Genomic DNA, 14,026 nt, shown 5'->3' on the forward strand with positions numbered 1-14,026 from the left:
AACGGTGAAGGCGATTGCAGATAAAGTCGAAATTATACCCATTTGTAGTTACGTCATCCAGGTGAGAAAAAAACGTATGGCGTAGATATTTTTGCTAATCAGTATTAGGTTAGAAACTTTATCATCGCCTTCAGAAATTAATAGTCTGCTATGTATTTTTATACGTTCAGAAATTAACAAATGATTTATTTTAGCAGCATATTATTATATTTTTATACAGGGTTACTGGTAATTCGATACATTCCTTTGGAGATGTGATAGTGGAGGGGGTAAGAAGTAAATTGAACCCTAATATGTATTATGCAAAAGTTGATAGTTTTCGACATATTTAATTTTTTCTGTTTTTCTTCAAAATGTAGACCTTAGTGGTTTAAAAGGCAGTTTCCAGAAAATCCGCTGTATATTTTTTTAACTTTTTAGGCAAAATACATGCTCAACACAATAGTGTTACGTTTGTAATGGCAAAAGTCCCGCAAATAGTTGTAACCATAGGTAAATTCTCGATGCAAAGTGTAATTTTTTTTCTTAAATAAAATACTACACTTTCTAGTGGATATTTTTTGAAAAAAAATTATGCTACATTCTTCAAAATTTACGTAAAACTTTCTTATCATCTAAGCTAACTCATAGGCTATAAATGCTACCAAAAATTTTAACAGAATTTTGTATTTTTATTATTAATAGTAAGAACGCACTTGAAAAATGCCAAGTGGTATTTACTTCTATGGTATTTAAGTACTATAGCAACAATTTGTTTTTTTAATTTTATTGTTAAAAATTTGATGTGTAGATAGTCTGACAGCAATAATTGTTGTGGAAAGTAGTTAAATTACGAGTTTTGAGTTTATTTTTCTCGTGTTTTCAAAGAAGGTATTCTATTGGTTTCTGCGCTATGGCCACGTTTACTAACGCGGAATATGCAGATATTATGTTTGTTTATGGGTTTTGCAATGGTAATGCCGTGGAGTCTCGCCGAGAATACCAACGTCGCTTTCCGAACCACCGCATTCCAAATGTCCGTGTTTTCGCTTCGACCTACCGAGCTATCGCTGAAACTGGATCCGTAAAACCAAGAAGAGGTGACGCTGGCGCTCCTCGCGTATATCGAGCAGAAGATGACGAGGAAATATTAAGACATTTTGAAGACGATCCAACCACATCCACTAATGCCGTAGCGCAGCAAACAGGATCATCGCAATGGAAAGTTTGGTCCACGATTCGGCAAATGGGAAGCCATCCTTACCATTATACGCCTGTCCAAGGATTGAAAGAAGGGGACCCGATAAGAAGGGTAGAATTCTGCAGATTTATTATAAATTCTGATGCAGACAATAGAACTTTTTTAACCGACATTTTGTGGACGGACGAGTCAAAGTTTAGTCATGAGGGCATTACAAATTTTCATAACCTTCATTTTTGGGCCGAAGAAAATCCCCGTTTAACAAGAGAAACCAGTTTTCAAAGAAAGTTTTCTGTAAATGTGTGGATGGGACTTATTGGCCGGGATGTAATAGGACCTTATTTTTTCCCAGACCATTTAAACGGGGATATTTATGAAATTTTTTTACGACATGACCAACATATACAACATATACAAGATCTTTTTGACGATATTCCTCTCGCCGTTAGAGGACGAATGATATTTCAACATGACGACTGTCCAGCTCATTTTCGGCGGTCAGTTCGGCAGTTTCTGGATGAACGTTTCCCGAATCGTTGGATTGGTAGGTCAGGTCCAATAGCTTGGCCAGCATGAAGCCCTGACTTAACCCCGGTTGATTATAGCATATGGGGTCAAATGAAAGCACTGGTTTATGCAACCCCAACAATTACCCGGGAAGATCTTATCCAAAGAATAACCAACGCTGCCCAGCAAATCAGGAATACCATAACAACTAGAACAACAAAGACTGAAATGAGAAGGCGCAAAGACTGAAATGAGAAGCCGAGCCTGTATTCGCAATAGAGGCTCTCATTTTGAACAAGATTTGTGAAGGTAAATACTGATAAATGCGTTACTTTACAATTTATAATAAAAATACAAAACCATGTCACCTAACTTTTAAGCATTTGTATCCTGTGAGCTAGCTTAGGTAATAAGGAAGTTTTAAGGAAATTTTGAAGAATGTAGCATAATTTTTTTTCAAAAAATATCCACTAGAAAGTGTAGTATTTTATTTAAGAAAAAAAAATTACACTTTGCATCGAGAATTTACCTATGGTTACAACTATTTGCGGGACTTTTGCCATTACAAACGTAACACTATTGTGTTGAGCATGTATTTTGCCTAAAAAGTTAAAAATAATATACAGCGGATTTTCTGGAAACTGCCTTTAAAACCACTAAGGTCTACATTTTTAAGAAAAACAGAAAAAATTAAATATGTCGAAAACTATCAACTTTTGCATAATACATATTAGGGTTCAATTAACTTCTTACCCCCTCCCCTATCACATCTCCAAAGGAATGTATCGAATTACCAGTAACCCTGTATTCGTGTATATACTTTCATTCTAAAAAAATTTAAACAAATCTTGTAGTATTTATTGTATTATTAACAAACTTAACATTTAACAAATATTATTATAATTAATCATAAATAATGGGACATAAACAACAAGTCCGAAACGGAATTGCACTTCATAATTGAGAATGTGATAGAGCGAGCCGCAGATGCAACAAAATTGAGCACAACAACGATCGCAAAAATAAAGAAGAATGGGATAAAATCAGATCAGGATTACGCTGCTCATATATTTTCCAAGCAAAAGACCGCAAAAACCAAATCTACAACATATTTGAAAAGTAGAATTCGGCACGAGCAGTAGACGTAACAAAACCGAGCTTACAAAAATTGTGAATAATGGTATAAAATTATTTTAACTCACTGGGAAAAATTTAAATACTGACAATTTAATTTATTTGTTCATGAAAAAAAATGCTGCTTGAAGGAATATGTTAGTTAACACATTAAAATGAAAATACTATTCCAAAAAATAAAACATACAAACTCAAAAAAAAACACGCCGTATTGCATTACCAAGTTAATGAGATTGCAACGATATGATTGAATACTTAAACGACGATCATAAAATAAAATTTGCTAGAAAAAAAAAAGCTTAATCAATCTCGTCAGTATTGTCAGAGTCAGAACTGAAATCAGAGATATTGCCTTCGTCATCGTTGTCTTCGTCAGTCGTAATCACAAGTGGCAGAATGTCATAGGCATAATACACCTGTATTGCCTCCCAAGCCTTTTCAATTACCTTTTCTGTATGAAAAACATATTTTTGCTAATGATTTATAGAAATTTCGTTTATTATCCTTTCCCATGTAGTCAGAACTTCTGAAGGTGACCCCTTAAAATTGGAAATATATTGATCATATTTTCGTTTACATTCCGACCATACCATTTCAATTGCAATAAACTGGCAATGATATGGTCGCAAAACCATTCGGTCAGTCTCTGCTTTGTCCAAGATTTTCTCGGGATTTCTCTAATAAACCAGATTGGTAACTTGTATTGTCCATGATTATAATTGACTTTGGGGGAAGATTCGGAACCAGCTAGAGTTTTAAACCAGTTTTCGAAGTTTTTCCTGTTTATATTGTCATGATAATCTCCCGTCTTTAATCCACTCTTGAATATTAAATCTGCACCCTTGGTGAAGCCATCTTTGGTTCCGGCGTGGAACAATGACCTTAAAAATAAAAGATAATTCAATTCTCTTCTTTTAGAAATAATTCTTCCAGAACATAAATTTAATATAATTAATAAGTAATGTTCCATGCACATACGAGTAGTGTATGGAGTTAAATTCCCTCATATTGTCTTAGAGAGAAATTATATGAAACTATGAAACAGATGAAATTATGAAGTTAGAGGACCCTTACAAGGGCAATAATTTTTATTCAAAAAAAAATCTAAAAAGTATAACCAGATGATTTTTACCTTCACTGTTTTTCCTTGACTCCATGTGCTTGGTGTCATCTTGCCAGCTACTACGAAATGATCCCTTGCTAAAAATCCACGTCTCATCAATGAAAACTGGAGTAAAACCTTCCGGACCTACATTTCTATTTTTGATATACTCCTTTAAAAAATTGATTCTTTTATGAACAATATTTGGCAAGTCCATCAAATATTTTCTGTTATTTGATTTTTTCCACTTGAAGCCTATACTATTGATCCATCTTCTTAAGGAGTCAATGGAAAACTCAAAATATTCAATTTCTTCCCTGAACTTTTCTCTTATTGTTGCCAATATTACATATTCTTTTCTGGCGTACATAGAATAAATTGTGTTCCGAATTCTATGTTTCAAATATGTTGTACTTTTGGTTTTTGCTGTCTTTTGCTTGGAAGATATACGGGCTGCGTAATCCTGATTTGATTTTATCCCATTCTTCTTTATATTTGCGATCGATGTTGTATTCATTTTTGATGCATCTGCGGCTCGCTGTATCACATTCTCAATTTGAAGTGCAATTCCGTTTCGGACTTCCTTTTCCAGTTGAAAAAAAGCCAATGTATTTAAAATCATTAGCTGCGATTGTTCATTATACCTATTATATCTTTTTTTAGGCATTATCTACCACTTTTCAAAATAACTTTAAAGAACAAGTTGACAAACCAATATTTTTGATTGACAGTGACGGATATTTCACATAATCTAGTATATAAAAGATGAATAATCCTCAGACACCAATTTTTTTCAACAGTTTGTTGTCGCTAATTTTGGAATATGCTAAACAAAGATAAACAAAAATGACGTCATTACAAATGGGTATAATTTCGACTTTATAACACGGGATCTTCACTTGAACATAAATTAGTATATTGGGGTTTTGCGGGTTGCGGCGCAGAACTGATTAATAGAATTTATTGTTTATTAGATAAACTGATATATTATTTAATAAAAACTAGTTATTTTGGTACTTTTTGATTGTCTTAGATCAAAAAAGAAAACTCATATGTTGTTTTTATTTTCTTATTTTATTAATATTTTCTGGTGAGGCTCACCTTCACCTACTTCACCTGTCGAGCCGCCCCTGAATTAAAACTGATGCTTCCAAGAATGGACTGGGAGCATCTTTATTGCATGATGGGCATCCTGTAGCTTTTTCATACAAAAGCTTGACTAAATCTGAGGTTAAATGCGCTCGGATCGAAAAGGAAATATTGGCTGTTGACTTTTCGGGTTGGCATATCAAAAGTTGGCATTTCAAAAGTGTTCTTGTTCATAGTGACCATAAGCCTCTTATGGCAATTTTCAATAAATATTTATATGTTGTTACACCTAGATTATAACGTTTACGTTTGAGATTGCTAAAATATGACTTTAATTTAATATACAAACCTGGAATGTAATATATTGCAGATACGCTTTTCAGAGCTTTCTTATCAACTTCTGATGTTGATGACCCTGAATTAGAACTTTCTATTCACTCTCTTATAAATTACTTACCTGTGTCGGATCAGCTAAAATCACCTTTAAAAATGCAACTAATAAAGACGAAGATCTAATGCCAGTTATAAACTTTTTTTCTAATGGTTGGCCAAAAAAAAAAAAGAAGTAGTACACAGTGGTTCCATTCTAATGGTGCCCAAATTTACCCCAGTCTAATGGCTTAGCCCAAAAAGGCGTAGATACATTATTTTATTTCAACATAACTGTTTAGCATAGTGTTCTAGTATTCTTAAATTTTGGTTCTATGCATGTAATTACCAAGTATTTGCTATTTGTAAGGGTTTTGAAATAATAAATAAATACATAAATTTTCTTGTAGTTGTAAGAAACTCTATCCGCTCTTACCAAGTATCAGAACTCAACCAAACGAAAACCAAATTCAAAGCTTTTATGTAAAAATTTTCGATTTGAATACAAATATTTTAATTATCCCCACGTTGGGCGCCAAAAAAGTTTGGCATACTGATGACCATAATTAAATATTTATTTAATTAAAAACGAACAATAAAAAAATGCTTAAATATTTAAAAGTCCAACATTTGGGTAAAAATTTTCAAAGTCCAATAGAGGTTAATTAAAAAGGATGTATCGGTGCAACATAGTAAATGCTCGCGGCTAATCAGTCAGTGAGTGGGAGTGGGTTAGGAAATTAATAATGTTTTCATCTGGGCTTTATTTTTCTTGTAATTTGTAATAAAATATTATTATTAAAAAATATTCACCCACATGTTGGATTTTTTTAATCGTATTTCTATGTTTTTTTTTAATCCTCAAATATAGAACACCCTGTAACTATTAAATGTATTCATTATTATTGATTTTAAATATATACATTGTATTGTATAAATATAAATTATGCGATATTTAACGTTGTCCTTAATTTAGAAAATACACCGATTAATTACGAAGTTTTTGCTGAATAGGTGATATATAAAAGTACGTAGTTGTTACTTTAAACAGTATTTTATTTCAAATGATTTACGGTTAACTTATTCACTATTATTTTAGGTCATAAATAAATTTCACAAAAAAAACCTTACACTTTGCATATGAAAATAATTATTAAAAGAGTAATAGAAAAAAATAAGTTTTAACAAGAATGTATCGTTAATTTAATTTATTAGTCGAAAACATAATTTTATCTAAAAGCGCGGTTTAAAGAAAATGCTTTTAAGTCTCGTTATATTAATAACATAAATACACTGATAAAAATGACGGTTGTTAATTTTTTTAAAACAAGTGTTATTATTTTTGTGATTTTTCATCCTAGGGATATTATTTGTGTTTCAGTTGATAATGGTAAGTGTGGTTAATATTATTTTTCTGGCAAGACTAATTTTTTTTGTATTTTTTCTATGTTTCTCAATATAACTTCTTATATTTCATTCCTTTTTTAGCTTTCCAATGGAAAAGGGCTTATTTCAGAGTATGTTGAATTTGATAAGGTTAAATATTGTAAAGAACAGACAGAGTATGTTATCTTAATTTCCTTTTATTCGGGCCCATTGTATAAATTTATTCGTGAAACCTAAAATTAAATACTCTCAATAAAATCCGAATTTCTAACCCTTTTTAATTGGGAATTCTAAATAATTTTATTTTTTTTTATAATGACAAAATGTGGCAATATGAATTATATAGCATGATTTTTTTAAATCTTTTTATACGTTATTGCTGATTTTTTTGCGTATACATCTTTGGTTGCAAGGTGTCACTTTATTAACTTTATATTTAAGCAACAACTAATATAACATAGAATAAAACGCTAGGTATAATTGCACTCGTAATTATTTGACGTAATAAATTTAACAAGAGAAGATTCTATCCCCAAGCAACACATCATATGTTATAATCGTTAAATATATATTTATGCAGCGATTTTTTAGTAAATTTTTGGTTTTGGTATATTTATCAACCGTATATGGTCAAGGTATATTTATTAAACTGTTGAATATAGATATATCATATACTATTCTGTTTTAAAAAACAGGGGAAAATTTTACATTAAAAAAATTGACACGAGATTTATATATCTAGTTTTTAAACTCGATTACTACAGCTCAAATATTTTATGAAATTCTTCTTAAAAATCACTGTTTTTTGCCCATGATATCGAATCAAATAGCACTGTTTTTGTATTAAATATTTATTAATATACATATATATATATACATATAATTATATCAAATTTAAATAAACAAACTATATTATTAGGTTAATGACGAAACCAGCCGCTATTCATGCGTATTATTTTGGAAAACACTTTCTTTCTCATTTTTTATCGCAAATAAGCGAAATTTTAGTTTTTTAAGATAAGTCAATTAGTTTTGAAGAAATTGCATTTTTTTGGTTCTAGACAACTTTTCATTATAGGTATAGGCTCAAATGTTTAAGTTAAACCTATTGGTATATTTATCAACCGTATATGATCAAGGTATGTTTATTAAACTGTAGAATATACATCATATACGATTCTATTTACAAAAGGGCGAAAATTTCGGCATTTAAGAAATTGACAACGTATTTACGTATATAGTATTTAAACTCGATCACTACACCTCAAATATGTGATATAATAACTCAGATATCACATATAAGCCACTGTGTAGCATACGATATACTTTTCATATACGTATATGTCTTATAGTGTAATAAGAGCATATCATACACAAAGAAATCTAGAAAAAAATAGGAAATGCATTAACATATAAAATAAATATACCAAATAAGATATACAAATAGAAAAAAACTCAAGAACTAAACAAGAATTTAAAAAAAAATATAAAAAAAAGCAGTGGTGTACTTTTTTATTATTAACTTTTTGTTGATGGTAAGTATTTGTTTAAAAGCTCATTCCGTTAAACGCATTTAAACATCTTTAAATAGTATACAATTTATCATACTTAAACGGTTAAATTTTTTCAAATAATAATTATTATCATGAACCTTCTTATTAAACGTAAATAACATTAACATAATATTAAATTCCTCAGCCTATATCACGCGGATTTTACTCGATATTTATAGTTGAAGTTTAACCAAACATGTACGGTCGAAATTTGAAAATGTCCCTCGCATCTGCTCTCGGACTTCGTTGCCTTACAATTTGGCAACATGGCTTTTGACTGAAAGGGGTAGCGTACGGCGGGCGCTAGGGTGTAGAGTATCGATCGAGTTTAGTCGTGTATAAATAGGCAGGGGTGACGGAACTCATTTTTCAGTAGATGGGGTTTTTGCAATGGGACGTTTCGAATATTTTTGTGGCTGTGCAAGCTGATATTAAAAAAAACAATCAGTTTGTTTTTCTTCCTTATGTAAAGTTTTAAGGACAATGCGCTATAGTGTTTTATACGTTGGCTAAATGCGCTCTTCAAAATTCTGTTTCATTTCAATTCATTAAAGGTTTCATAAAAAATAGCGCGCTATGGTTAGCACCGCCTCCTAGCATTAATAACGTAATACGAGCTGAGATACTACCAAAACTACTTATTTTGGAATACCCTGTCTAGCGCTGTAAAACTAAGTACTTGTACTAAGTACTACCATAATATGGGAAAAAAATTAAGATTTTTGTTTCTTTTCCTCACATTTTATTTATAAGTATACCTATATAAAAATACAGGGTGTAGAACTCGTCAAAAGAAGTTGGTTGATATTCCAAAAATTGCCTATACTCGTATAGTAAAAGTTGCATATTAAGAAAGTTAGTTTGCGTTATTGAAATTTTTTTTACTCATTATCAAGTTAAGTGGACATGTTTTTACAAAAACTGTTCAAAATTGTCCCCACTTGTTCGATTAACCCAAAATGTTGTTCGGCAAATCCATATTTTAAATTGTTTATATCTATATTTTGGTAAGAGGTAGAAAAAAATCTATGTGGTTCTCATGAGTAAAGCACACTTTTTTACTGAAGTGATGAATAAAGTAATATTTCCGTTTGTAAATAAGGCACTCTCGTGATTTCTTCTTGAATAAAAAACTATTTTTTATATTTTTTTTATTGAAGCGAAGTTAACTTTAATTACTAAACTTTAATTGTAGTAGTCCCGTATCTTTTTTTATTTACTTTTTTTTAAACCTTATAAAACGTATAAGTAATGGATCAAAGGTCAGTTTCAAAGCGAAAATTTTATTTCCTATTTAATGACAAATTACAGTTCTTTAAGTATAACATCTTAATAACAATTAATAACATTCAACACTACTCCTAATAAGCTTTAGTAAGTATAATTACAATTTAAATCTACAATAAAAATACTTTTTTATTTAAACTTTTAAATAGCCTACGTATGTTTTTCGAAACTTACACCTTTTTTTTTAAATAATAATTATTTAATGTCACAGGGTGCATTTGGTATTGGTATGGCTTCTTAATTAATATTTGGTATAAAAACCATTTGCGTCAATGCATTGTTGCAGCCTTTTCCGCATTAATCCCGCGTAATTACTAAAATCGGGTCTCCCTCTGAAAGATTCCCAAACTCTTTGAGCGTGGGCTAGTAACGTTTCCTTCGATCTAATTTGGCCTTGATTAAAAGTATCCCAAGAATTCACCATTTCAGCCAACAAATTTTCGATGGGGTTTAAGTCGGGGCTTCTGGATGGCCATGGAATTAAATTAAATTCCGGATGTTCCTCAAACCATGTTCTCGCCATACGGGAGGTATGAATTGGACAATTATCGTGCATAAAGGATATTGGTCCAGCCGGATATATTATTCTGTATGAAGGCAGAAAAGAATTTTACAAAATGTCCACGTAGTCCGCGGAATTTATTTGGGGTGGCGTGGTTACCAGCATTCCGGGTCCATTTTGGGTCATCCAACCCGATAATGACAATGTTATTCTCCCGCTTTTTTCAGTTTCTTGGACATAATGGGAATCATATCTGGTACTTGTAGGTCTCCACACTAATTGATGGGACCTTATGTCCGAAGAAAACGTGTTTTCGGTAAATACCACATTTGACCAGTCTCGGTCAATATTTTCTTGAGCAAACCTAAGCCTTCGCTCTGCGTTGTCGACCGTTAATTTGGCCTTTTTGGCTGGTCGTCTACAATTTATTCCAGCTGAACGAAGAGTATTCCTAATTGTTTGCATACTAACATCCAAGTTCATGGTTTCTTTGACCAGCCGGCTATTTGTGAAAGGGTTATTTCTTACTTGGGTAACAATAGCTAGTTATGTCACAGTCCCTTATGGAGAATGCTGACCATTGCTTATGCTTAACTTGCTTTTTTACTCATATAAATATCCACCATTTGTAATTTTTAGTTAGTCAGTTGAAATTGTAGCTACGCTAAGTTTGTACGAAATAAATATTGTATTTTTTAAAAAGGCGTTTGGCATATTCGAATAGTTAACTGGCGCAGTCGGTAGTATTCGTGTAAAGTCGTTCTATCGTAGAAGTCTTTTAAAATCACGGATTCGAATCTACGGTTCGCTAAGTTCGACGGTACATCGGACTTTTAAGAACATTGTGAGCTGTATAAACTGTGATCTGGAAAGTGGTTAATCGTTAAGTGCTTTTTGGATTGCTGGGAAACTGCCACTACATAGGGCAATTTCGCAAGGATTGCTGCTTCGAGTAGGACTACATTGCCTCTGGAAGGATCATCCTTATAGGACCGGATATGACCAGAACAATAAGCCTAGGAATATTAATGTAAGTGCAATTTGAATTGAAAACTTGTTTTAATGTCAGAGCTTGATGATATAATCGAAGAATTAAATGTTTTAAAAATAAGTGAACCTTCAGCTGACTCAAGTACTAAAAATCAATTATTTAATCCTATTGAAAGTAATTTTAAATTAGAAATCGATAATTTAGTAGTAATTAGTGATAACAATTCTGCATTGACTTCTCAAGAAAATAAATTTCTTTCCAATAACGGTAATACAAAAGCATCAATAATGAGTCAATTCAAACCGGAATATCTTAATTGTGTTCCGACATTTGATGGAAATCCTAACGATTTACATCGCTATCTATCAACTTGTGAAAGTCTTATAACTAATTTTTATAGGGCATCAAACCCAGCTGATTTTCAAAATATCTTTTTGTTAAATTGCTTAATTGGAAAACTAACCGGACAAGCAAAAGTTATCATAAATATTCAAAATGTTACAACTTGGGACCATTTAAAAGATACTTTAAGGCGTAACTTTGCGGACCCACGAGACGAAACATGTCTTAATAGGGATCTCGTCATGTTGAGACAAAACAATAATGAACAACCTAGCCAATTTTACGATAGAGTTCTTCATATTTTAAATCTTTTATGCTCTCATATTGATATAAACGAAAATAGCATTGAAGGAAAAAATACCAAAAAACAGTTATATAATGAACTAGCTTTAAAAACTTTTCTCTCTGGCCTAAAAGAACCCTTAGGGACAACTATTCGATGCATGAGACCTTTGAATTTAGCTCAAGCCTTACAATTCGTGACTCAAGAAAATAATACTCATTATTTTCAAAACAACATAAGACAAAATCCTCAAATTAAATCAAATAATACATCTCAACCCCAACAAAATAGAACGCAACCAAATTTCAGTCAAATTAGACCCCAACCTTTTTCTTATTTTAATAATCATCAAACCCCAATGCCAAGGCCAAATATTTTTAGACCTCCATCTGGAAATCTTAACCTTTTTAGGCAAAATTATTTTGGGAATAATTTCCAACGAAACCCTGGAAATAATTTTCAACGATTCCCTTTCCCGTCGTCTAAAATTTATCCCAGACCAAATCAGATCAATGTTTTTGGACCCAACCAAAATAAACCACTGCCTGCCCCTGAACCAATGAGCATTTGTTCTAGTGGCCCTAAGCCAAACCAACCAAATAACAAAAATCAAAACATATTTCGAAATACAGGCAGCCAACCCAATTTCATCTTTGAGGAATTATATTCCACAGAAATGTATGATGATAGCGAAAACGCCCACTATGTTGACCCGTATTATTCTCCGATGTGTTATTATAATGCACCTACGTACTACGACCAAGAGCACGTGTACGACAATCCTTATCAAGAATACCAAGTTACCGATGAGGCGACAAGTTCATATGAGACGGCCAACGAAACCACAGCTGATGATAGGAATACTGAAAATCATGACCTACAGGAATCAAATTTTCGCAAGCGAAGTCATCTCAGCAACGAGAAATAGTAATATCCTTGAACTCTACTAATTCGAATTCCAGCGAATTATCATATATAATTTTCCCGGAATACGGTATAAAACTTTTAATCGATTCAGGATCAACAAAATCATTTTTAAATCCAGAAATTGCTTTTAAATTTTTTCCTGACCGAATTATCAATGACCCTTTTATCGTTAGCACAGTTTTTCAAAAATCCTCTCACAAATTTAGTACCACAGTACCGGCTTCAAAAATTTTTAAATTGAAAAAAAATAAAGACTTAAAGTTTTATTTATTTAAGTTTCATAATGTTTTTGACGGTTTAATAGGATTAGATAATCTGAAACTGCTAGAAGCTAATATCGATTTTAAAAAAGGCTTTCTGGTAACGCCGTTTTCGAAAATCAAATTAGAATTTCATAAGACCAAAATGGAACTTAATTGTGTAACTGTTTCTTCTAGAACCGAGCAAGTCATAAAAATTAAAACTAATATTCAAAATGGAGAAGTTATAATACCGCACACGAAAATACATAATTGCGAAATCCCCGAATGCTTAACTTTAGCAAAAAACGGTCATGCGCTAACCACGATTTTAAATAATTCTTGTGACGAAGTTATTTTAGATTTTTCTGAACCATTAGAAGTAGAAAAATTTTCTCGAAAAAATTTTACTGACATTAACCTCAACAATTTTAATGACGCGCATTGCGATAATCCTACATTAGATTCTTCAAAAATTAGAGTAGATCATTTAAATCCCGAAGAAAAGGAAGCTATTCTTAACCTCTGTAAAAAATACGCTGACGTTTTTTATCAGGAAGACCAGCCCTTAACTTTTACAACAAAAATAAAACACTCAATAAAAACAACAAATGAAATTCCCATTTATACCAAGTCCTATAGATACCCGTTTATCCATAAAAAAGAAGTAGAATGTCAGATAAACAAAATGTTAAATCAAAATATCATAAGACCATATTTGATGGTCTGTTTGATGGTCTATTTGATGGTGTCAGTACTTTACTACTTTGGACCTAGCGTCGGGATTCCACCAGATTGAGATGGATGAAAAGGATATTGAAAAGACCGCCTTTAACACAGAAAGTGGACACTTTGAGTACCTAAGGATGCCTTTCGGGCTTAAGAACGCCCCCGCGACGTTTCAAAGAGCAATGGATTCTATACTCAAGGGTATCCAAAACGAGAAATGTTTAGTCTACATGGACGACATAATCGTCTTTTCGTCGTCACTACAAGAACATATTGAAAATCTTAAACAAGTATTTCAGAGATTAAGGGAAGCGAACTTCAAAATACAACTTGACAAAAGCGAATTCCTACGACGAGAGGTAGCCTATCTTGGTCATATCGTTACCCCTCATGGAGTAAAACCCAA

General features: G+C 32.0%; 1 protein-coding gene across 3 annotated transcripts in view; it reads left to right on the forward strand.

The window, feature by feature from the left end:
* Positions 1-6,455: 6,455 nt before the first annotated feature.
* The window catches only part of LOC126736028 (nose resistant to fluoxetine protein 6-like), a 97,902-nt gene continuing 90,331 nt past the window's right edge, over positions 6,456-14,026 (forward strand). For all 3 annotated transcript variants that reach the window (XR_007660589.1, XR_007660592.1, XM_050440218.1), the window contains exon 1: positions 6,456-6,771. Coding sequence is in view for 1 of the 3 variants with exons in the window: in XM_050440218.1 (XP_050296175.1) it covers positions 6,684-6,771 (88 nt within the window). In the remaining 2 variants the exon portion in view is untranslated. The remainder of the gene's footprint in view (positions 6,772-14,026) is intronic.

Source organism: Anthonomus grandis, chromosome 5 (assembly GCF_022605725.1).
Source record: "Anthonomus grandis grandis chromosome 5, icAntGran1.3, whole genome shotgun sequence".
NCBI classification, from domain to species: domain Eukaryota; kingdom Metazoa; phylum Arthropoda; class Insecta; order Coleoptera; family Curculionidae; genus Anthonomus; species Anthonomus grandis.